General features: G+C 35.8%; 1 protein-coding gene across 5 annotated transcripts in view; it reads right to left on the reverse strand.

Annotated features, from left to right (window-relative positions):
• Positions 1-26,680, reverse strand: part of MIA2 (MIA SH3 domain ER export factor 2) — a 105,001-nt gene that overhangs the window by 51,290 nt on the left and 27,031 nt on the right. For 4 of the 5 annotated variants that reach the window (XM_068545878.1, XM_068545869.1, XM_068545887.1 and 1 more), the window contains 3 exons: positions 13,816-13,947; positions 9,725-9,746; positions 9,548-9,636 (listed from right to left, as the gene is read on the reverse strand). In XM_068545878.1, the coding sequence (XP_068401979.1) occupies positions 9,548-9,636; positions 9,725-9,746; positions 13,816-13,947 (243 nt within the window). Of the gene's footprint in view, positions 1-9,547; positions 9,637-9,724; positions 9,747-13,815; positions 13,948-14,630; positions 14,646-26,680 lie in introns of those variants that run through there. The other variant, XM_068545895.1, reaches the window with a different exon arrangement.

The raw sequence follows: 26,680 nt of genomic DNA on the forward strand, positions 1-26,680 counted from the left end.
AAACCAGAAAAAAAGAACTACAAAAAGAGCCACACAAACTTTAGAACTGAAAAAGGAAATAAATGAAATTAAGATGGTTTAAAAGATGATTAGACACAGATGAAGACAATTAGTAAAATGGAAGCTAGATTAGAAGAAAACATCTAGACTGAAGTGTGAACAAAGAGATAAGAAATCCAGAATAGAACATAAGAGATACATCGGATATAGTAAAAAGCTAATATACAAGTATTTAAAATTACAGGAAGAGAAGAAAAAAAAAGCAAAAACAATATTTGAAAAGGTTATGATCAAGAGTGCTACAAAACTAATGAAAGACATTAAGCCACAGATTCTAGAACATCATGAAGCCCAGGGATGATAAATAGAAGAAACCACATCTAGACAACTAGTAACACTGCTGAAAATCAAAGATAAAGAGAAAATCATAAAAGTAGCCAGACAGTTTCTTATAAAGTTATACAATACCTGCCCTATGACCTACCAGTTCTAATACTAGATATTTACAAAAGAGAAATGAAAACATATACCCCCCCACACACACACAAAAAGATAGAATGATCATAGCAACTTTATTCATAATAGCCAAAAGCTAGAAATAACCATATTAAGTGGTAAATGGATAAAAAAAATTGTGATGTTGATGTAATGCAAATTTACTTTCAAGTTAAAAAAAAAACTACTAATATATGCAACAACATAGTGAATCTCAAAAATACAATGCTAACTGAAAAAAGGCAGACACAAAAGAGTATGATTTCATTTATACAAACTCTGAAACAGACAAAAACTAATTTATGGTGATAGAAATAAAAACAGTGGTTGCTGGCAGGGGTAGGGGACTGAGTGAAAATGAGCACAAGGGAAATATAAGGGTGATAGAAATGTTTTATGTATCGATGGGAGTGGTAGCTTCACGGGTGAATATACCTGTCAAAATTCACAGAACTGCATATTTAAGAATGTCCATTTTATTATATGAAAATTATACCTCAATTTTTAAAATTGAAAGACAAAAAATACAAAACAAGATCACCAAATTACAATAAAACTTATAGCTGACTTTGACCCACAAACAACATGCTAAGGAAAAAAATCAGTAAAATGAGATGTCCAAAGTGCTTAAGGAAAATAACTGCCAACTCAGACTTCTATAAAGAGCATTATACAAAATGGAGAAATAAAGACATTATCAGACAAACAAAAACTAAGAGAATTTATCAACAGTATATTCCAGAAAAGAAAAGACCAGGAAGTTTCTCTATCCTTCAGGAGGAAGGAAAATCATCCCAGATAGAAGGTGGAAAGGAAAGAAAGAATAAAGAACAATGGAAATAAATGTGTGGATAAATCAAAACGAATCTTGACTGTTTCAAAGAATAATAAAATGATTTGGAGGTTTATATAAATATAAAGTCAAAATATAGTACAACAGGGCTTCCCTGGTGGCGCAGTGGTTAAGAATCTGCTTGCCAATGCAGGGGACATGGGTTTGAGCCCTGATCCGGGAAGATCCCACATGCCACGGAGCCACTAAGCCCGTGCGCCACAACTACTGAGCCTGCTCTCTACAGCCCGCAAGCCACAACTACTGAAGCCCGTGCACCTACAGCCCATGCTCCACAACAAGAGAAGCCACCACAATGAGAAGCCCATGCACCGCAACAAAGAGTAGCCCCCACTTGCCAAAACCAGAGAAAGCCCGCGTGCAGCAACAAAGACCCAACGCAGCCAAAAATAAAAATAAATAAAATAAATTAAAAATAAGAAAAAAAATACATATATATATATATATATATATATATATATAGTGCAACAGCACTTAGATAAAAGGGGGAAAGTGGAATTAAAGCATTCTAAGATCTTTGCATTATCCAGTAAGTAGCAACAGCACAAATTTATATTAGAATTTAATAAATTAAGGATACATGTTGTAATCTCTAAGGTAACTATTAAAAAAATAAAATCTATAACTAACAAATGCATTGATGTAGAAAATATTGAACTAATAAATGACTATTTCAATGCAGAAGAAAACAAGAGAAGAGAAAAAGCCACATGGGACAGGTGGGTCAAATAGAAAATAAACAGTTAAGATGGTAGATTTGACCCCTAATAAATTAGAAATTACATTAAATGCAAATGAACTAAATAATCTAATTAATTGAAAAGATTTTTTTAGATTGATTAAAAAAAGCAAAACCCATCTGTATGCTGTTTCGAAAAGAGACAGCTTAAACAAAAGTATGTAATAAGGTTGAAAGTAAAATAATGGGAAAAGGTCTACCACGCAAATGTTCACCAAGTGAAAATTGGGATTGTTACACTGTATATCAGACAAAGTCAATTACTACAAATACAAAACAAAAAGACAACCTTCAGAATGGGAGAAAATATCTGCAAATGAAGCAACCAACAAGGGATTAATCTCCAAAATACACAAACAGCTCATGTAGTTCAATTATCAAAAAAAAAAAATAACCCAATCAAAAAATGGGCAGAAGAGCTAAATAGACATTTCTCCAAAAAAACATACAGATGGCCAAAAAGCACATGAAAAGATTCTCAACATCACTATCAGAGAAATGCAAATCAAAACTACAATGAGGTATCACCTCACACTGGTCAGAATGGCCACCATCAAAAAATCTACAAACAATAAATGCTGGAGAGGGTGTGGAGAAAAGGGAACCCTCCTGCACTGTTGGTGGGAATATAAACTGGTATAGCCACTATGGAGAACAGACTGGAGGTTCTTTAAAGAACTAAAAATAGGGCTTCCCTGGTGGCACAGTGGTTGAGAATCTGCCTGCCAATGCAGGGGACACGGGTTCGAGCCCTGGTCTGGGAAGATCCCACATGCCGCGGAGCAACTAGGCCCGTGAGCCACAATTACTGAGCCTGCGCGTCTGGAGCCTGTGCTCCGCAACAAGAGAGGCCGCGATAATGAGAGGCCCGTGCACCGCGATGAAGAGTGGCCCCCACTTGCCGCAACTAGAGAAAGCCCTTGCACAGAAACGAAGACCCAACACAGCCATAAATAAATAAATAAATAAATAAATTTTTAAAAAAACCAAAAAAAAAAAAAAAAAAACTAAAAATAGAACTACAAAATGACCCAGCAATCTTACTCCTAGGCATGTACCCGGAGAAAACCATAATTCGAAAAGATACATGCACCTTAATGTTCACTGTAGCACTATTTACAATACAATAGCCAGGACATGGAAGTAACCTAAATGTCCATCAACAGAGGAATGGATAAAGAAGATGTGGTACATATATTCAATGGAATATTACTCAGCCATTAAAAAGAATGAAATAATGCCATTTGCAGCAACATGGATGAACCTAGAGATTGTCATACTGAGTGAAGTAAGTCAGACACAGAAAGACAAATATCATATGATATTGCTTATATGTGGAATCGTAAAAAAGGGGTACAAATGAACTTATTTAAAAAACAGAAGTAGAGTCACAGATGTAGAAAACAAACTTATGGTTACCAGGGGATAAGGAGAAGGAGGGATAAATTGGAGACTGGGGTTGACATATACACACTACTATATATAAAATAGATAACTAGTAAGAACCTGCTGTATAGCCCAGGGAACTCTACTCAATACTCTGTAATGGCCTATATGGGAAAAGAATCTAAAAAAGAGTGGATATATGTATATGTATAACTGATTCACTTTAGTGTACACCTGAAACTAATACTACATTGTAATAAATCAAATATACTCCAATAAAAATTTTTAAAAAAAAGAATTACTACAAACAAAATAGGGGTATTCATAATGATAAAACGGTCAATCTAACTAAGAAAATAAATAATTTTAAATCTATATGCATCTAACATAGCCTCAATATACATAAAAATAACAAAACTAAAAAAGAGAAAAATGAATCTACAATCTTAATGGGAAATTTTAACATATTTCTTTCAAAAACCAATAGACGATATGAATAAAAAATTAACAAGTGACAATTTTTATATTTATATACCAATAAACTAGTAAATAAAATGGTATAGTGTTGACACAAGGATAATAATATGTATGTATTTATATTGTATATGAAACATTTACCAAAATCAATCTTATGCAAAGCCAGAGATTAAGTATCAACAAATAAAGGAGCGAAATCATAACAAAGGATATTCTCTGAATTAAACATAATTAGGTAGAATTAGGCTGAAACTTAATAACAAATAAACTATTGGGAAATCCCCATATGTTAGGAAATTAATAAATAACCTAATAACCAATGTTTCAAAGAAAATATCACAATAAAATGTTTAAAATATTTTACACTGAATGATCAGGAAACCATGACATATCAAAACTAACAAGATGCTTTAATAAAAGCCAAACTTGCCAAGTAAATTATAACTTTAATGCAGAAATTATAAAAGAAGGCTAAAAACTCAATGATTTTAGTATCCATCCCAAGAAGTGATAAAAAAAGAAAAGCAAGTAAACCGAAGAAAAGTTTAAAATGAAGTAATAAAGATAGTAATGAATTAGAAAGCAAATAAAGTAAAAAGAATCAACTGAGCCAAAAGGTTGTTCTTTGGAAACACTAAAAAAGTTGATAAACCACTGTCAAGGATAAGGTGACAAAGAGAGAAAGAAGGACAATCAACCTAATGTCAGAAATAAAAGAGCAGACCTCTCTAAAGGTCCCATAAATGTTTAGAAAATAACAAGAGAATAAACACTATACCAGCAATGAGCAAATAAAAGATAAATTTTTTTTTAAATTCCATTTGCAATAACATCAAAAAGAATAAAATACTTAGAAATAAATTTAGCAAAAGAAGTGTAAACCTAATACTCTGCAAACTACAAAATATTACAGAAATAAAGAAGACCTAAATAAATGGAAAGGCATCCGCATTCATGGATCAGAAGACTTAATATTGTTAAGATGGCAATAACCCCAAATTGATCTACTGATTCAACATAAGCCCTATCAAAATCCCAGCTAATTTATCTGCAGAAATTGCAAGCTGATCCTAAAAGTCACAGAAAATGCAAAAGGCTCAGAATGATCTTGAAAAGTTGGAGGACTTAAACTTCCCAATTTCAAACCTTACTGTAAAGCTACACGAATCAAGACAGTGTGAAACTGGCATTAAGGATAGACATATAAATCAATGAAATACAACTGAGAGCCCAGAAATGCACCCTCACAATTATGGTCAATTGATTTTCAACAAGGATGCCACAACAATTCAATGGGTAAAGATTAGTCATTTCAACAAACAGTGCTAAGACAACTGGATATCCACATGCCAAAAATAAAGTTGGACCCCTACCTAACACAATATACAAAAATTAATTCAAAATACATCAAAGATCTAAACATAAGAGCTAATCGCATAAAACTTTTAGAAGGAAACACAGATGTAAATCTTTGTGATCTTGTTTTAAGCAATAGTTTCTTAGAAATGACACCAAAAGCATAACCAACAAAAGAAAAAATAGATAAACTAAGCATCACCAAAATTAAAAAGTTCTATGCTTCAAAGATACCACGAAGAAAGTGAGGAGAACATGCCACAGAATAAGAGAAAATATTTGCAAATTACATATCTGATAAGGGGCTCACATCTATAATATATAAAGTTAGAACTCAATAACAAAGACAAATAACCCAATTTAAAAGTAGGCCTCAAAAATATCTCAACTCAAATAAATTAATTTCTTAAAAAGTAAAAAAAAACAACAAAAAAAAAATAGGCAAAGGGGGCTTCCCTGGTGGCGCAGTGGTTAAGAATCCACCTGCCAATGCAGCGGACACGGGTTCAAGCTCTGGGCTGGCAAGATCCCACATGCCGCGGAGCAACTAAGACCATGTGCCACAAATACTGAGCCTGCACTCTAGAGCCCGCAAGCCACAACTACGGAGGCCGCATGCCACAACTACTGAAGCCCATGCACCTAGAGCCTGCACTCTGCAACAAAGAGAAGCCACCGCAATGAGAAGCCTGCACACCACAACAAAGAGTAGCCCCCGTGCACCGCAACTACAGAAAGCCTGTGTGCAACAACAAAGACCCAACGCAGCCAAACATAAATTAATTAATTAATTAATTTTTAAAAATTAAAAATAAAAATAGGCAAAGGAACTGAGTAGACATTTCTCCAAAGAAAATATATAAATGCCAATAAGCAAATGAAAAGATGTTCAACATCACTAGCTATCAGGGAAACGCAAATTAAAACCTCACTGACACAACACTGTAGACCCACTATACTTCAGTAAAATAAAATTAAATTAAATTAAAAAACACCTCATTGAGACAACACTTCACATCAACTAGGATGGCTATAATCAAAAAGACATAATAACAAGTGTTGGGAGGGAATTCCCGGGGGGTCCAGTGGTTAGGACTCCATGCTTCCACTGCAGGGGGCACAGGTTCGATCCCTGGTTGGGGAACTAAGGTCCCGCATGCTGCATGGCATGGCCAAAAAAAAACAAGTGTTGGGAAAGATGTGGAGAAAATGCAACATTCACAAACTGCTGGTGGAAATATAAACTAGCACAGCCACTGTGAAACACAATCTGGCAGTTCTTCAAAAAGTTAAATATAGGGCTTCCCTGGTGGTGCAGTGGTTGAGAATCCGCCTGCCAATGCAGGGGACACGGGTTCGAGCCCTGGTCTGGGAAGATCCCACATGCCGCAGAGCAACTGGGCCCGTGAGCCACAACTACTGAGCCTGCGCGTCTGGAGCCTGTGCTCCGCAACACTAGAGGCCGCGATAGTGAGAGGCCCGCGCACCGCGATGAAGAGTGGCCCCCGCTCGCCGCAACTAGAGAAAGCCCTCGCACAGAAACGAAGACCCAACACAGCCAAAAATAAATAAATAAATAAATAAATAAATAAATAAATAAATAAATAAATAAATAAATAAATAAATAAAACTAAAAAAAAAAAAAAAAAGTTAAATATAGATCCAGCAATTCTACTCCTAGGTATATACCTCAAAGAATTTAAAACATATATCCACACAAAAACTTGTACAAGAATGTCCACAACAGCATCATTTATAACAGCCAGAAAGTACAATAACCCAAATGTCCACCACCTGAAAAATGGATATATCAATTGTGGTAGGGAATATTATTTGGCAAAAAAAGATATTAAGTATTGATACATAGTACAACATGGGTGAATCTGAAAACATTATGCTGGGTTTAAAAAGCTAGTCACAAGGAAGCACATGTTGTATCATTCCATTTATGTAAAATGGAATCTAGAGTAGGCAAGTTTATAGAAACAGAAAGTAGATAAGCTGTCTAGGGCTTACGAGTAGGGGAGATTGGGTGAAGGGTGACAGCTAAGAGGTACAGGGTTTCTTTGGGGTGTAAAAAATATGTTTGAAAATATTTTGTGGTGGACATACAACTCTGTGAATATACTAAAAGCCATTCATTTGTACACTTTAAATAAACAGAATAGTATGTGAATCATACCCCAAAAAACCTGTTAAAAAAACTATACTATTTATAATAGTTTCAAAAATCATCAGATACCGGGGAATAAATCTAAGAAAAGATGTACAAGGCCTCAACACAAAAATGTATGAACAATACTGAGAGAATTTTAAAGACATAAATAGAGGGATATACCACAGCCCACGGATAAACACTCAACACTGTAAAAAGGTAAATTCTCTCCAAATTAATCTATATATTCAATGCAATCCCAAATTCCTAAGAGGCTATGTGTATGTGTGCATGTGTAAACTGATGAAGTGATTTAAAATTTACACAAAAAGACAAAGTGCCAAGATGGCCAAGATAATCTTGAAAAACAAACCTGGAGGTTTATACCGTCAGATATCAGGATGTGCTAGGTAGACTTTAAAAAGCATGATATTCCAATAAAGATGTTTAAAAAAAATTTTTAAATTAAAAAAAATAAAAAGCATGGTATTGGTGAAAGGATATATTTTTTTTAAAAAACAGACCAACAGAATAGAAAATATTATAGAAACAGACTCAGATATATACAGTCACATGACTTAAGACTACGACACTACAGAACAAAAGGAAAAGATGGTCTTTTAATAAATGGTACTGGTAAATTCAATACCCACATGAAAAATATTGAATACTAACCACCAATCACACCATCACAGATTCAATTCCAGATGGATTAAAGACTGATTAATTTAGGGCTGAACTGTTTCCCCTCAGAATGTATATGTTGAAGCCCCAATACCTCAAAATGTGACTGTATTTGGAGACAAGCCCTTTAAAGGTCATTAAGTTAGGACTTCCCCGGAGGCGCAGTGGTTAAGAATCCGTCTGGACACGGGTTCAAGCCCTGGTCCGGGAAGATTCCCACATGCCACAGAGCAACTAAGCCCGTGTGCCACAACCACTGAGCCTGCGCTCTAGAGCCCACGAGCCACAACTACTGAGCCCACATGCTGCAACTACTGAAGCCCACGCACCTAGAGCCCATGCTCCGCAACAAAAGAAGCCACCGCAATGAGAAGCCAGCGCACTGCAACGAAGAGCAGCCCCTGCTTGCCGCAACTAGAGAAAACCCGCGGGTAGCAACAAAGACCCAACACAGCCAAAAATAAATAAAAAAATTTTTTTAAAAAAAGGTTGTTAAGTTAAAATGAGCCCCTTGGATTAAGATAGGCCCTAATCCATCTTACTGGTGCCGTTACAAGAAGAGGAAATTTGGACACACTGAGAGACATCAGAAACATGCACCTGAACAGAGAAAAGACAATGTGAGGACAGGGCAAGAAGATGACCAGTTATGTCAAAATGATAAGCCTCAGAAGAAACCAAACCTGCCAACACCTTGATCCTGGACCTCTAGCCTCCAAAACTGTGAAAAAAATTAATTTCTATGTAAGTCACCCAGTCTGTGGTATTGTGTTACGGCAGTCCTAGCAAACTAATGCAAAGACTAAATGAGTAAAAAAATTAAGTTTCTAAAAGATAACACAGAAGAATATCTTCATACTCTTGAGTACACAAAAAAAATTTAAGTAGGAAACAAATAACAGTCATCATAAAGAAAAGACTGAAAAATTAGACTACATTACAATTAAGAACTTATGCTTACCAAGACACCATTTGAAATAAAAAGGCAAACCACAGAGTGGAAGAAGATATTTGCAATACATATATCTGACAAAGGACTTGTACCCAAAATATAGGAAAAAATCCTACATATCAAAAGCAAAAAGAGAGATAAGCATACTTTTTAAAATGTGAGAAAAAAAAAACTAAGCAACATGACAAAAAGGATATCTAAATGGCCAATAATCATGAAAAGGTGATTAACCTCATTAGTCAGGGAAATGAAAACTGAAACCACAATGAGACATCACTATGCACCTACCACAGTGGTTAAAATTTAGACTGGTAATATGAAAGCTACTGAAGTCTCACACTTTGCAAACAAAGCATGAGTGATCTTCAACTTACACAGAAGTAGCTGCATTGAAAAGTATCAAGTCTTCTGATTATAACATGAATGTCAACATTTTCAAAAACATCTTACCTCCTTTTGAACAACACTAAATTTTTCAAGTAGTTTACATTTTTCTTCGATCAGTGTAGAAAGTTCTGCAGCAAGCTTTTTCTCTCTTCCTAAAAACAGAGTTAATACTATCATGTTTTTAAGTTGATTTAATTGTAAACAACAATGATGAGATCTAAAATAGAAAAAAGAGCTTACCCACATAAAGCCGGCTTCTAACCTGAAACAAATTTTTAACAAAAATTACATTAAAACACACACACATTCAAGCACATATAATTTATTTAACTTCTACTGCCAACTTAAAAACAAAATGTTTGTTATTGCCTTAGTATAAATGTAAGTTCGCCAAAAAGTGTTCTATTTCCAGTGAGAAAAATACATATGAAAGTCCTCCTACTGAAGAGTCACACTGTGTATTAGCATATTTAAGGCTCTGAAATAAGTCTACCTTAAAGATATCTGTTTCATTTCATTTAGCCCACTGCTCCTCAAACATATTTGACCCTAAAACAAACTACTTAAGGAAGCCCCTATATCATCTCCCCTAGTAAATATCCAAAATAACACAGTTTGAAAAATGTTACCGTGCGGCCATGGATCTGCTCACTATAAAGTAAAAAAATTTTTCTTCTTTAACCTCTCTCTCAAACAATGACGGAAAAATTCCATTTATAAGGGGATCACGTTTAGGACTAAGGTAATCTAAGTAGAGAAAACAGTGGGGACTTAAATGATCTACAGAAGATATATAGGAATAAAATTAAATAAAACAAGATTAAAAAGTCAAGGTACAGGGCTTCCCTGGTGGTGCAGTGGTTAGGAATCTGTCTGCCAATGCAGAGGACACGGGTTCGAGCCCTGGTCTGGGAAGATCCCACATGCCGCAGAGCAACTAGGCCCGTGTGCCATGGCTGCTGAGCCTGCGCTCTGGAGCCCATGAGCCACAACTACTGAGCCCACGAGCCACAACTGCTGAGGCCTGCGTGCCTAGAGCCTGTGCTCCACAGCAGGAAAGGCCACCGCAATGAGAAGCCCGCGTACCAAAGCGAAGAGTCGCCCCTGCTCACCACAACTAGAGAAAGCCCGCGTGCAGCAATGAAGACCCAAGGCAGCCAAAAATAAAATAAAAATAAAATAAATAAAGTTTTTAAAGAAGTCAAGGTACAATATAGTAGGTATAGATGAGGAACAATTAGTGAACTGAAACATCAGATTCAGAAACTATCTCAAAAGGTAATGGTAAACCATTAAAAAAAAAAAGGAAAAAAGAGTTAAGAGGGAAGTGAGAAGTAGAAGAGCCAACATCTTAAAAAAAATAATAGTCCCAAAGAGGAAAAAAAAAATGTAAAATGCAGAAGGAACTTCCCAGAATTAAAAAAGATAAAAGATTTCATATTTAAATATTCAAGAGAATTTAAAGAAATAAAAAAAAATCAAACCTGAACATATTACATTGAAATAAGGGTATCAAATTAAAAGCCTCCACAGAGAACAGATCACTTACAAATGAATAAGAATCACACTGACACTAGACCTTTCAACAAGTAACATTAGATGTAAAAAGACAAGGAAGTAAAAGGATAGAACTTTGGATGCAGAATGCTTATATCAAACAAATTACCATTTCAGCGTGAAGACTTAATTCAAACATCCTCAAGCGTACAAAAGGTTTGCCACACAAAGACCAACACTGAAAACAATCTAGAAAGAAGTATTAAACATCCTCAAGCGTACAAAAGGTTTGCCACACAAAGACCAACACTGAAAACAATCTAGAAAGAAGTATTCAAATATGGGAAGAATTAAATTCAGGAGTCCCTGAAAGAGGTATGTCAATTACGGGTGATCAAATATCTTGGTAATATTTGTTGTTGTCTTGAGGACTGGAGAAGGGGTGGAGGAGAAAGTAAAAAACAAAGAAATGGAAAAGGAAATATTTTTAGAACTAAAATTCTAGATTATACCAATATGAAAGGGGGTTGGAAAGTGAAAGAGACCAAGGGATGTGAGAGAGTATGCTAAAAATAAGGTTTCTGTTTTCTCAGAAGGAAGATTTACTTACAAATGTAGAAAAGAAACATTAAAAGTGGAACAAATTAATAAAGTATGCTAGAAGAAACTGGTCCAAATACATCAGTAATCAATAATCATAATATATGTAGATATACTAAACTCAGTGAAAAAACAGAGATTTCCAGATTATATAAAAGAAATTCATACAGAACTGAATTACTTTGCTGTACACCTGAAACTAATACATTGTAAATCAACTATACTCCAACAAAATTAAAAAAGAAATTCATACAGGACATACATTAAGTAAAAGACCACAGAAAGACTGGAAAATATAAGGATGGAAAAAGACACATGAAATATTACCAAAAAGAAAATTGGTCTGGCTATACTAACATCAGAAAAGAGACTTTAAGACAAAAGCATCGCAAGAGTTATAGAGGGTCACTAGATATTGATAAAAGATTCAATCCACCAAGAAGAGATATAGCAATTCTAAACATGTATCCACCTAACAAAATATCCTCAAAATATGTAAAGCAAGAATTGACAAAACTACAGAAAGTAACTGATAAATCCATCATGACAGTGGAATTCAGCCAACTTCTCTTCACTCTTGAAAGATGAAGGAAACAACAACAAAAAAAGAGCAAGAATATGCAATACATGAACACCACAAATTAGTCAATTAGCAAGCTTGACCTAATAATGGATGGATACAGAATGATACACAAGTATCTGCTTTCAATAATAATCAGGAGAATAAAGAGCACAGAAAAAGTCTACACGTATGTGGAACTCTCATATGTAGCATGGCAGATGAATGGGAAGAAGGGAGACTATCCAATAAACAAAGCTGGGAAAAAGGTTATATTGCGGGGGAAGGGGAGTGGGGAGTTACACCAACTCCTTACCCCACACTAAAGAAAAAATCAACTCAAGATGGATCAAGCAATTCTGTACTAAAAGAAAACTGTTTTAATTAAGAATTTCTACTCATCAGAAAACACCTTAAGAAAAATGAAAAGATGTTTCATACTGGGACATATGCAATATAGATAATCAACAAGGATATCATCAAGAATATATAAAGAACTCCTACAAATAAAAAAGAAAACAACAAACTACTGAAAAGAAAAATGGGTATAAGACATAAATATTTCCCTGAAGAAAAAATACATATGGCCAATAAATTTACTGAGTTTTCAATCTCACTAGTGATCAAGGAATACAAATCAGAACCATGGTTAAGATACCATTCAAGTGGCAAAAATAAAGAACTTCAACAATAACAAGTGTTGGAGATGACACAGATCAAATGGATCTCTAGGACCTCTTATATACTACTGTTGGGAGTATAAATTGGTACAGACAATTTGGAAAAGAATTTGGTATTACGTTTTAAAAGCAGAACTTCCAATATACTATAAAACCCAGTAATCTCACACTTGGTATATTCCCAAGAGAAACTTACAAATATACAACAGGAGACAAGTATAAGAAACTACCCAGCAGCATTATTTGTAATAGGAAAAAACCTGGAAACAACTCAAACGCCCAAGACCATAAAATATATAAATTAATTGTAGTATATTCTTAAAACAATCAAAATGGGTCAAAAATACGGATGAATCTTAGCAATATAGGATGGAGTAAAAAAGTTCCAAAACATGACATATGGCATGAGACTAAGCAAAATTACTACACTTCTGAAGGATTTGTGTACATATGACCAAAAAAAAATTTTTTTAAGGCATGGGAATAATTAACACAGGATCCAGAACAGGATTACCTCTAGTACAGGGAGGCAGGGGGATGAAATGAGGGAGGATCACCTAAATATAGGTGACAGTCAATGCCTTTGATTCCAGGTTGGGTGGTATATTCACAGATGTTTAGTATACTGTTAAAAATAAACACAGACCCCAAATAATAAGCAAGTAAGAAATAAAGGTAGGCTTTGCTGTACACCTCAAACTTACACAACATTGTAAATCAACTATACTCCAATAAAAATTAAAAAAAAAGAAAAAGAAATAGAGGTAGGGTTTTAGTATTAGTGTGGAATACTCCTACAGAGAATTATTTTAATTTTTACACTTTAAAAAATTCCTCTAAATCCATATTCAGTTTCCAATAACCACACATTAACATGAGTAGCCCACATAACAATAACCTGTTTCCTTAAAACAAAAGATATGTTTCTCATATTACTTGTTCAACATGAAGACAGAACGAACATTCTCTTAGTATATAGGGCACTGGTTACTTACCGATCGAAAACTTCTCCACAAAAACAAGAGAATAGCAAAAAATCCAACAATAGTTGCACATATCACTAATTCCCATGGAAAACCATAGAAGTTAGAACCTGGTCTCATATCTTCAGGCAATGCTGCCACAACCTTCAAGACAAAGAAAATCAACCTCTTAAAAATACACTTTTGATAAAAAGTGTTGATTACAAACTGCTATACACTGAATTTTTCTGTGTCCCCCTGCAACCCCAAAATTCTTATGTTGAAACCTAATCCCCAATGTGATGGTATCTGGAAGTAGGGCCTTTTGAAGGTGATTAGGTCATAAGAGTGGAGCCCTCAGAAATGGGATTAGTGACATTAGAAAAGAGGCTCCAAGCTCCCTTGACACTTCTACCACGTGAGGTTATAATGAGAAGACTATGAACCAGAAGTGTGCCCTCACCACACACCAGATCCGTGGCATCTTTATCTTGGTGTTCCCAGCCTCCAGAACTGTGAGAAAAATGTTTGTTGTTTAAGCCACCCAGTCTATGGTATTTTGTTATAGCAGCTCCAACAGATTAAGACACAAACATAAGTACAAGTTTACATGTAAATACTATTAACAACCTTTTCATGAAATGGGTACCAGACTATCACCAAACAGCAGGTATCAGAGGGTATTTTTCTGGCAATTTTCAACCACTATCACCAAGGGATGAAGGAAAGTAGTATGGTGAAATGTAATGATTTTCCAACCAGAGTTCTACAGAGATGCCTCAGAGCTTCTGAAAATGAGAGTAAGAGGAAAGAAGGCCAAAGAAAGAAGCTGAATCAGGTGCTCTTACCCTGATTCAACCAGTTTAGGCTTTTTCCATATAGTATACTGGGCTCCATATAAGATTTCCCTATGGGGGAAAAAAAATGGATCTGCTGCTTTATTAAAGTTTGAAAACCACTGATGAAACCTTGGGTTTAGAATTTGAATCCTTCTACCCTACCTCTGTGGCTCCCTTCTCTTATCTGTAATGGGAATAATGCTGTATGAATATGGAGGACAGGTACTCAGTAAAGGTAGCTGTTTCTATTAGCCCTCCCCCAAAGACCATGATCCTATAACCACAGCCTTTCCACATTATTTCTCTCCCTAACAAGTCTTCAGCACAAAACAGCTTAAGGCTTTTGCAGTTGCTTCTGTATTTCATCTTTCTCTGGGTCAGTTCATTATTCACTGTCATCCAATGAGGTTATTTTTTCTTTGTTGCCAGGCCCCACATATTATTCAATCACATAAAAAGGTGAAAAGCGGGGGCGGGGGGGGGGGGGGGGGGAAATACCCTTTTTTAAGAACAACCTCAAGTCTGATTCTTTCCAGGGTTCAACCCAAAACCTCTATGGCAAATCTTCCCTTTTTAGGCCCCGTCTATCTAGAAAACACCTTTTAATATCTATTCTCTTCTCCAAAATCTTTTTTGTAACTCTGACCCATATACGCTATCCACAGTTCATTAACCTGTATTAAATAAACCTGATTATACCTTTTCTAAAAAAAAAAAATACCCCTTTACCCTGATCTCTGCCTCTGCCTCTCCCTACATTACCCTTGTTACCAGCTCACAGAATTGTGACATCACTAGAAACAACCAGTGATTTTAAAAAAAAAAAAAAAATCTATTTCTGCCTCTGAGAAAAAGAGGCATTTGACCACAATACTGGGAAGAAAAGATGCTTTCTTTACAGTTTACATATTCTCCAACCATCTTACTTTCAGCTAACTATGTCAAAACATAAAATGCACATCACTTCAAAAATCTAATAATTGGAATGATTTCTTTACAACACTACAACGCTTTAAGAGACAATTCTAAAAGCATCTCTCATATTAAACATGTAATTATCTTTAGTATAGTGATATTTCTTAAATCCAATAACATTTTATCAGTCCTTCTATTCTAAAAGGAGATGGTAAATTCTAGGTTAAAGCCTTGAGCTGGTGGAATCTGGTGGGATCTGGTGGACTGAGGAATAGCAAAGAATCTGAGTCTCAAGAATGGATCTCAAATCCATTGCTCAGGTCTTAATTATGCTGGTTTTCTCATGGAGATTTTTCACCCTTAAATTTTAACTAAAATATAGAACCCTATCTCACAAAAGCATAGAAAGAATAACCAAATTTATCAAACATCAATAAATATAATGCAATACACAATTACACATGATTTGATAAACTGGTCCTAAATTTTAGAAGTAATAGGTAATCCTCCATACAATATGGTAGTGATTAATCACGGAACACTTAAAACCTATTCCACTCCCAAACGTGAGTATTAAAGGAATTCTACACCAAGTAACTTAAAAGAAGCAGTTAATCAAGTTGACAAAATACAGTAAGGTTAAATTAAAATTATTTTTCATTTTACCTCAAATAAACATTATATTAATAAAAACAACATAATAAGATGTCAATATACAGGCCCTGAGAATACTTGACTGTAATGCAAAGTTTTATGAACCTACACTCTCCAAGACATAAAACTTAAAAAATAATTTCCACTTTACATAAAGAGATTTTTTCCTGTAATTAGTGATAAACCAACAAAAAGTTTAAAAGGGGCACTGATTCACTCATTATTCATAATCAAGTTTGCTGAAAACTATTCTTAGTATATCTCTTTCTTAAATCATTTTACTTTACAAAAAACGTAAACTTGTAATCATTAATAATAATTCTCCCTTTAAAAGGGTATCAAAAGAGCTTTAGAATCAAATGGTCTAAAAAGAGCTAAGGCAGAATAAGAGTTCAACCCAAACAAGATGAAACAGGATCTGTAAAATTAATAATTACCTCACAAGGAGCAGTTAATATTCGTTCACTCATTCATCCATCTACCCAGCAACTAATTCCACATTTATTAACAAGTTACATTCCAGACACTTTTAAAAACATACTCTTTTCATTTTATCCATTTACATTGTTTTAATGGAAACTAAACACTAAAACCACTATGCTAATAACTCACAAATCTGTGATGCCAACTCTGAGTTTTATAATACTAGTTTATTGGACAAATCTACATGGATGTCCTGGAGGGGTCACTATACAGAAAGACTGTCTGATACAGTCTATGTTCTACTGAAACGGGAAAGCTTCCTGCAAATAGTTATGGTATCATCCTTAATGTGGTGAGGGAAGTGATCATTCCCAAAGCCAATCATCCAGATAAGGGGAGAGGACCTCTAAAAGGAAACCAGTATCTGATCTTAAGCTGGTAAAACAACTATTTCTACTTCAGTCATTCTCTCTTGGAACCTAGACATTGAGGAAGGTAGGGGTAAGGATGGGTGCTAAAATGGTACCTAGCACATAAAAATATGCCAGGTCCTGGGACTTCCCTGGTGGTCCAGTGGTTAAGAATCTGCCTGCCAATGCAGGGAACGCAGGTTCAATCCCTAGTCGAGGAACTAAGATCCCACATGCCGCGGGGCAACTAAGCCCACACACTCTAGAGCCCACGCACCACAACTAGAGAGCCCGTGTGCTGCAACAAAGAGCCCATGTGCTGCAATGAAAGATCCGACGCAGCCAAATAAATAAATAAATATTAAAATATATATATATGCCAGGTCCTAAAATGGGACAGAGGCTAGAGAGGAAGGTATATTATTAGACTAAACTGTCTGATTCTTATTCTTCTGGTTTCTTTTTTTTCCCCCTCAGTATACAACCATTTAGTAAAGGTTTAGTTAAATGTTTCACTCTTGTTTCAGCAGCCTTATGAGATATTAGGCTTAGCCTAACATTCTAAATAAAAGCAGGGCAGGGTTATAAACACATTTTTGTTTATAACTCCCTTTTTCTCTATCTGATTTAAAACACAATTGCATAATGCAAAATTAGAAATTTATTTTGTTGGATGTAAAACACATAAAGATGTAAACTGTAACAAAAACAGCATATAGAACGCAAGGATGGAACTATATAGAAGCAAAGTTGTTGACATTACGTGGATTAACCCAAAGTAAATCATTATAAATCAAACACATACAGTTAAGGCGGGGGGGGGGGACTAAAATGGCACAGTAGAAAACATCTATATAACACAAAAGAAATGGAGGAACTAAGAAACAAAAAAGACCTAAAAAATACAGAAAATAAATAGCAAAATGGCAGAAGTATCACTAATTATATTAAACGTAAATGGGCTACACTGTCCAATTAAATGGCAGAGATTGGAAGAATGGACAAAAAAAAAACACGTTCCAACTATATGCCATCTACAAGACACATACTTTAGATTAAAACACATAAATATATTGAAAGATGGAAGAAGAGGCGAGATTGGTTCAAGATGGCAGAGTAGAAGGACGTGCTCTCACTCCCTCTGGCGAGAGCACCGGAATCACAACTAACTGCTGAACAATCATCAACATGAAGACACTGTCATCAAAAAAGTTACCCCACATCCAAAGACAAAGGAGAAGCCATAATGAGACGGTAGGAGGGCGCAATCACAATAAAACCAAATCCCATAACTGCTGGGTGGGTGACTCACAAAATGCAGAACAATTATACCACAGAAGTGCACCCACTGGAGTGGAGGTTCTGAGCCCCACGTCAGTCTTTCCAACCTGGGGGTCCGGCAACAGGAGGAGGAATTCCTAGAGAATCAGACTTTGAAGGCTAGCGGGATGTGACTGCAGGATTTCGACAGGACTGGGGGAAACAGAGACTCCACTCTTGGAGGATACACACAAGGTAATGTGCGCATCGGGACCCAGGGGAAGGAGCAGTGACCCCACAGGAGACTGAACCAGACCTATCTGCTAGTGCTGCAGGGTCTCCTGCAGAGGCGGGGGGTGGCTGTGTCTCACCGTGAGAACAAGGACACTGACAGCAGAAGTTCTGGGAAGTACTCCTTGGCGTGAGCCCTTCCAGAGTACACCATTAACCTCAACAAAGAGCCTGGGTAGGCTCCAGTGTTGGGTTGCCTCAGGCCAAACAACCAACAGGGAGGGAACCCAGCCCCACCCATCAACAGACAAGCAGATTAAAGTTTTACTGAGCTCTGCCCAACAGAGCAACAGCCAATTCTACCCACCACCAGTCCCTCCCATCAGGTAACTTTCACAAGCCTCTTAGATAGCCTAATCCACCAGAGGGCAGACAGCAGAAGCAAGAACAACTACAAACCTGTAGCCTGTGAAACGAAACCACATTCACTGAAAGATAGACAAGATAAAAAGGCAGAGGACTATGTACCAGATGGTGGAACAAGATAAAACCCCATAAAAACAACTAAATGAAGTGGAGATAGGTAACCTTCCAGAAAAACAATTCAGAATAACAATAGTGAAGATGATACAGGACCTCGGAAAAAGAATGGAGGCAAAGATCAGAAGATGCAGGAAATGTTTAACAAAGACCTAGAAGAATTAAAGAACAAACAAAAAGAGATGAACAATACAATAACTGAAATGAAAACTACACTAGAAGGAATCAATAGCAGAATAACTGAGGCAGAAGAACGGATAAGTGACCTGGAAGACAGAATAGTGGAATTCACTGCTGCAGAACAGAATAAGGAAAAAAGAATCAAAAGGAATGAAGACAGCCTAAGAGACCTCCGGGACAACATTAAATGCGGTAACATTCGCATTCTCCTTCTGGGGTCCCAGAAGGGGAAGAGAGACAGAAAGGAAACAGAAATATTTGAAAATATTTGAAAAGATTATAGTCGAAAACTTCCCTAACATGGGAAAGGAAATAGCCACCCAAGTCCAGGAAGCACAGAGAGTCCCAGGCAGGATAAACCCAAGGAGAAACACACCAAGACAAATAGTAATCAAATTGGCAAAAATTAAAGACAAAGAGAAATTATTGAAAGCAGCAAGGGAAAAATGACAAATAACATACAAGGGAACTCCCATAAGGTTAACAGCTGATTTCTCAGCAGAAACTCTACAAGCCAGAAGGGAGTGGCATGACATATTTAAAGTGACGAAAGGGAAGAACCTACAACCAAGATTACTCTACCCAGCAATGATCTCATTCAGATTCAATGGAGAAATCAAAAGCTTTACAGACAAGCAAAAGCTAAGAGAATTCAGCACCACCAAATCAGTTCTACAACAAATGCTAAAGAAACTTCTCTAAGTGGGAAACACATGAGAAGAAAAGGACCTACAAAAACAAACCCAAAACAATTAAGAAAATGGTAATAGGAACATACATATTGATAATTACCTTAAATGTGAACGGATTAAATGCTCCAACCAAAACACACAGGCTTGCTGAATGGATACAAAAACAAGACCCATATATTTGCTGTCTACAAGAGACCCACTTTAGACCTAGGGACATACACAGACTGAAAATGAGCGGATGGAAAAAGATATTCCATGCAAATGGAAATCAAAAGAAAGCTGGAATAGCAATACTCATATCACATAAAATAGACTTTAAAATAAAGAATGTTACAAGAGACAAAGAAGGACATTACATAATGATCAAGGGATCAAACCAAGAAGAAGATATAACAATTATACATATATATGCATCCAACATAGGAGCACCTCAATACATAAGGCAACTGCTAGCAGCTATAAAAGAGGAAATCGACAGTAACACAATAATAGTGGGGGACTTTAACACCTCACTTACACAAATGGACAGATCATCCAAACAGAAAATTAAGAAGGAAACACAAGCTTTAAATGACACAATAGACCAGATAGATTTAATTGATATTTATAGGATATTCCATCCAAAAACAGCAGATTACACTTTCTTCTCAACTGCGCACGGAACATTCTCCAGGATAGATCACATCTTGGGTCACAAAATCAAGCCTCAGTAAATTTAAGAAAACTGAAATCATACCAAGCATCTTTTCCAACCACAACGCTATGAGATTAGAAGTCAATTACAGGGAAAAAAATGTAAAAAACACAAACACATGGAGGCTAAACAATACGTTACTAAATAACCAAGGGATCTCTGAAGAAATCAAAGAGGAAATCAAAAAATACCTAGAGACAAATGACAATGAAAACATGATACAAAACCTATGGGATGCAGCAAAAGCAGTTCTAAGAGGGAAGTTTATAGCAATACAATCCTACCTTAAGAAACAAGAAACATCTCAAATAAACAACCTAACCTTACACCTAAAGCAATTAGAGAAAGAAGAACAAAAAAACCCCAAAGTTAGCAGAAGGAAAGAAATCATAAAGATCAGAGCAGAAATAAATGAAATAGAAACAAAGAAAACAATAGCAAAGATCAATAAAACTAAAAGCTGGTTCTTTGAGAAGATAAACAAAATTGATAAGCCATTAGCCAGACTCATCAAGAAAAAGAGGGAGAGGACTCAAATCAATAAAATTAGAAATGAAAAAGGAGAAGTTACAACAGACACCGCAGAAATACAAAGCATCCTAAGAGACTACTACAAGCAACGCTATGCCATTAAAATCGACAACCTGGAAGAAATGGACAAATTCTTAGAAAGGTATAACCTTCCAAGACTGAAGCAGGAAGAAATAGAAAATAAGAACAGACCAATCACAAGTAATGAAATTGAAACTGTGATTAAAAATCTTCCAACAAACAAAAGTCCAGGACCAGATGGCTTCACAGGTGAATTCTATCAAACATTTAGAGAAGAGCTAACACCCATCCTTCTCAAACTCTTCCAAAAAATTGCAGATGAAGGAACACTCCCAAACTCATTCTATGAGGCCACCATCACCCTGTATACCAAAACCAGACAAAGATACTACAGAAAAAAAATTAGAGACCAATATCACTGATGAATATAGATGCAAAAATTCTCAACAGGGCTTCCCTGGTAGCGCAGTGGTTGAGAATCTGCCTGCCAATGCAGGGGACACGGGTTCGAGCCCTGGTCTGGGAAGATCCCACATGCCACGGAGCAACTGGGCCCGTGAGCCACAATTACTGAGCCTGCGCGTCTGGAGCCTGTGCTCCGCAACAAGAGAGGCCGCGATAGTGAGAGGCCCGCGCACCGTGATGAAGAGTGGCTCCCGCTTGCCAAAACTAGAGAAAGCCCTCGCACAGAAACGAAGACCCAACACAGCCAAAAATAAATAAATAAATAAAATGGGAGGAGTCATTGTATGCATTTCATAGAGTTATTGTGAAGTGGATGTGAGTTACTGCATGTAGATTTCTTATAAAAAAAAAATCCTCAACAAAATACTAGTAAACAGAATCCAACAACACATTAAAAGGATCATACACCATGATCAAGTGGGATTTATCCCAGGGATGCAAGGATTCTTCAATATACGCAAATCAATCAATGTGATACACCATATTAACAAATTGAAGAAGAAAAACCACATGATCATCTCAATAGATGCAGAAAAAGTTTTGACAATATTCAACATCCATGTATGATAAAATCTCTCCAGAAAGTGGGCATAGAGGGAACTTACCTCAACATAATAAAGGCCATATATGACAAACCCACAGCCAACATCATTCTCAATGGTGAAAAACTGAAAGCACTTCCTCTAAGATCAGGAACAAGACAAGGATGTCCACTCTCACCACTATTATTCAACATAGTTTTGGAAGTCCTAGCCACGGCAATCAGAGAAGAAAAAGAAATAAAAGGAATACAAATTGTAAAAGAAGAAGTAAAGCCGTCACTGTTTGCCGATGACATGATACTATACATAGAGAATCCTAAAGATGCCACCAGAAAACTACTAGAACTAATCAATGAATTTGGTAAAGTTGCAGGATACAAAATTCATGCACAGAAACCTCTTGCATTCCTATACACTAATGATGAAAAAGCTGAAAGAGAAATTAAGGAAACACTAACATTTACCACTGCAACAAAAAGAATAAAATACCTAGGAATAAACCAACCTAGGGAGACAAAAGACCTGTATGAAGAAAACTATAAGACACTGATGAAAGAAATTAAAGATGATACAAACAGATGGAGATATACCATGTTCTTGGACTGGAAGAATCAATATTGTGAAAATGACTATACTACCCAAAGCAATCTACAGATTCAATGCAATTGCTATCAAATTACCAATGGCATTTTTTACAGAACTAGAACAAAAAATCTTAGAATTTGTATGGAGACACAAAAGACCCCGAATAACCAAAGCAGTCGTGAGGGAAAAAAAAACGAGCTGGAAGAATCAGACTCCCTGACTTCAGACTATACTACAAAGCTACAGTAATCAAGACAATATGGTACTGGCACAAAAACAGAAATATAGAGCAATGGAACAGGATAGGAAGCCCAGAGATAAACCCACACACCTATGGTCAACTAATCTATGACAAAGGAGGCAAGGATATACAGTGGAGAAAAGACAGTCTCTTCAATAAGTAGACAGCTACAGGTAAAAGAATGAAAATAGAACACTCCCTAACACCACACACAAAAATAAACTCAAAATGAATAAGAGACCTAAATGTAAAACCAGACACTATAAAACTCTTAGAGGAAAACATAGGAAGAAAACTCTTTGACATAAATCACAGCAAGATCTTTTTTGATCCACCTCCTAGAGTAATGGAAATAAAAACAAAGATAAACAAATAGGACCTAATGAAACTTAAAAGCTTTTGCAAAGCAAAGGAAACTACAAACAAGAGGAAAAGACAACCCTCAGAATGAGAGAAAATATTTGCAAACGAATCAATGGACAAAGGATTAATCTCCAAAATATATAAACAGCTCATGCAGCTCAACATTAAAAAACCAAACAACCCAATCCAAAAATGGGCAGAAGACCTAAATATACATTTCTTCAAAGAAGACATATAGATGGCCAAGAAGCACATGAAAAGCTGTTCAACATCACTAATTATTAGAGAAATGCAAATCAAAACTACAATGAGGTATCACCTCACACCAGTTAGAATGGGCATCATCAGAAAATCTACAAACAACAAATGCTGGAGAGGGTGTGGAGAAAAGGGAACCCTCTTGCACTGTTGGTGGGAATGTAAATTGATACAGACACTATGGAGAACAGTATGGAGGTTCCTTAAAAAACGAAAAATAGAATTACCATATGACCTAGCAATCCCACTACTGGGCATATACCCAGAGAAAACCATAATTCAAAAAGACACATGCACCCCAATGATCATTGCAGCAGTATTTACAATAACCAGGTCACGGAAGCAACCTAAATGCCCATCGACAGACGAATGGATAAAGAAGATGTGGTACATATATACAATGGAATAATCTCAGCCATAAAAAGGAATGAAATTGGGTCATTTGTAGAGACGGGGATGAATCTAGAGGCTGTCATACAGAGTGAAGTAAGTCAGAAAGAGAAAAACAAATATCATATATTAATGCATATATGTGGAACCTAAAAAAATGGTACAGATGAACCGGTTTGCAGAGCAGAAATTGAGACACAGATGTAGAGAACAAACGTATGGACACCAAGGGGGGAAAGGTGGGGGGGGGGTGTGATGAATTGGAAGATTGGGGTTGATATATATACACTAATATGTATAAAATGGATAACTAATAAGAACCTGCTGTATAAAAAAATAGATAAAATAAAATTCAAAACTTCAAAGAAAAAAAAAATGGAAGAAGATATCCCACACAAACAATAACCAAAGAAGAGCTAGAGTGGCCATATTATTATCAGACAAAACAGACTTTAAGAGAAAAATTGTTATTAGTAACAAAGAAGGACATTATATAATGATAAAAGGGTCTATCCATCAAGATGTAACAATTATAAACATATATCCACCTCACAATAGAGCTCCAAAATATATGAAATAAAAACTAGTATAAACGAAAGGAAAAATAGACAGTTCAATAGTAATTAGAGTCCTTAAGACTCTACTTTCGATCATGAATAACAAACAGTCAGAAGATTAGCAAGGAAATAGAAAACTTGAACAACTCTATATACCAACATGTATCTACAGAGCACTCCACTCAACAACAGCAGAATACACTTTCTTCTCAAATGCACATGAAACATTCTCCAGGCTAGACCATATGCCAGGCCTTAACCAAGTCTCAATATTTTAAAAGCTTGAAATCATACAAAGTATGATTTCTGATCATAATGGAATAAAATTAGAAATTAATAACAGAAGCAAATTTGGAAAATTCATGAATAGGTGAAATACTCCTAAATAACCCACGGGTCAAAAAAGAAATCACAAGAGGAATCAGAAAATACTTTGAGATGAAAGAAAACAAAACATTCCAAATTTATGGAATGCAGTTAAAACAGTGCTCAGAGAGAAATTTATTGCTATAAAAGCCTACATTTTAAAAAAAATAAGATCTTAAATCAATAGCCCAACCTAACCCTAAACCTTAAGGAACTAGAAAAAGAGCAAAATAAACCCAAAACAAGCAGAAGGAAGAAAATAATAAAGACTACAGCAGAATCAAACAAAAAAGTAACACAGAAAAATACAGGAAAAACAAAACCAAAAGGGGAAGCTGGGATGAAGTTAGAGAGTAGCACTGACATATATACACGACCAAATGGCAAATGGATGGCTAGTGGGAAGCTGCTGCATAGCACAGGGAGATGAGCTCAATGCTGTGTGACAACCTAGAGAGGTGGGATAGGGAGGATGGGAGGGAGGCTCAAGTGGGAGGGGATATGGGGAGATATGTATACATACAGCTGATTCACTTTGTTGTACAGCAGAAACTAACACAACACTGTAAAGCAATAATACTCCAATAAAGATAAAAACAAACAAACATTGGTTTTGGGGAGAAAAAAAATCAACAAAATCAAGCAACAAAATTGACAAATCTGTAGCTAGATTAACCAAGAAAAAGAGAAGACTCAAATTACTAAAACCAGTAATTAAAGTATTACTAGCAATCTTACAGAAACGAAAAAGATCTTGAGAACAATAGTATGTCAACAAATTACATAACCTAGGTGAAACTGACAAATTACTAAAAACACATAAACTACTAAAACTAACTCAAGAAGAAAGAGAAAATCTGATTAGACCTAAAACAAATAAATAGACTGAGTTAGTACAGTTGGCCCTTCGTATCCATGGGTTCTGCAGCCACAGATTCAACTAACTGTAGATTAAAAAAAAAATTTTTTTTAATTTCCAGAAAGTTCCAAAAAGCAAAACTTAAATTCGCCACACACTGGCAACTACTTACATAGCATTTACATTTTATTCGGTATTATAAGGCATCTAGAGATGATTTAAAATATACAGGAGGAAGGATGTGCATAGGTTATTTACAAATACTATGCCATTTTATGAAAGGGACTTGAGCATCCTCCAATTTTGGTATTCATGGGGGTCCTGGAACCAATCCCCTGTGGATACCAACAAAGAAAGGTCCAGGGCCAGTTGGATTCAGTAGTGAATTATACCAAAAGTTTACTGAAGAATTAACACCAATCATTCTCAAACTCTTCCAGAAAACAAAAGAGGAGGAACTCTTCCTAACTCATTCATTCTATGAGGCCAGTATTACCCTGATATGATAGTCAGACAAATACATCACAAGAAAAGAAAACCACACATCAATATTTGTTATAAATATAGATGCAAAATCCTCAACAAAATACTAGCAAAGCAAATCCAGCAGCATGTAAAAACAATTATATATCATGACAGTGGAATTTATTACAAGAATACAAGGTTGGTTCAACACACAAAACTAAACCAATGTTAAACACAATATTAAAAGAATAAAGAAGGAAAAAACCCATGATCACTCAACAGACAAAGAAAAGAGATTTAACAAAATCCAACACCCTTTCAGGATCAAAGCACTCAACGAACTAGGACTGAAGGGAACTTCCTCAACCTTATAAGGGGCATCTATGAAAAAACAGCTCACATACTTAACAGGGCAAG

Source organism: Eschrichtius robustus, chromosome 1 (genome assembly GCF_028021215.1).
Source record: "Eschrichtius robustus isolate mEscRob2 chromosome 1, mEscRob2.pri, whole genome shotgun sequence".
In the NCBI taxonomy this organism is placed as follows: domain Eukaryota; kingdom Metazoa; phylum Chordata; class Mammalia; order Artiodactyla; family Eschrichtiidae; genus Eschrichtius; species Eschrichtius robustus.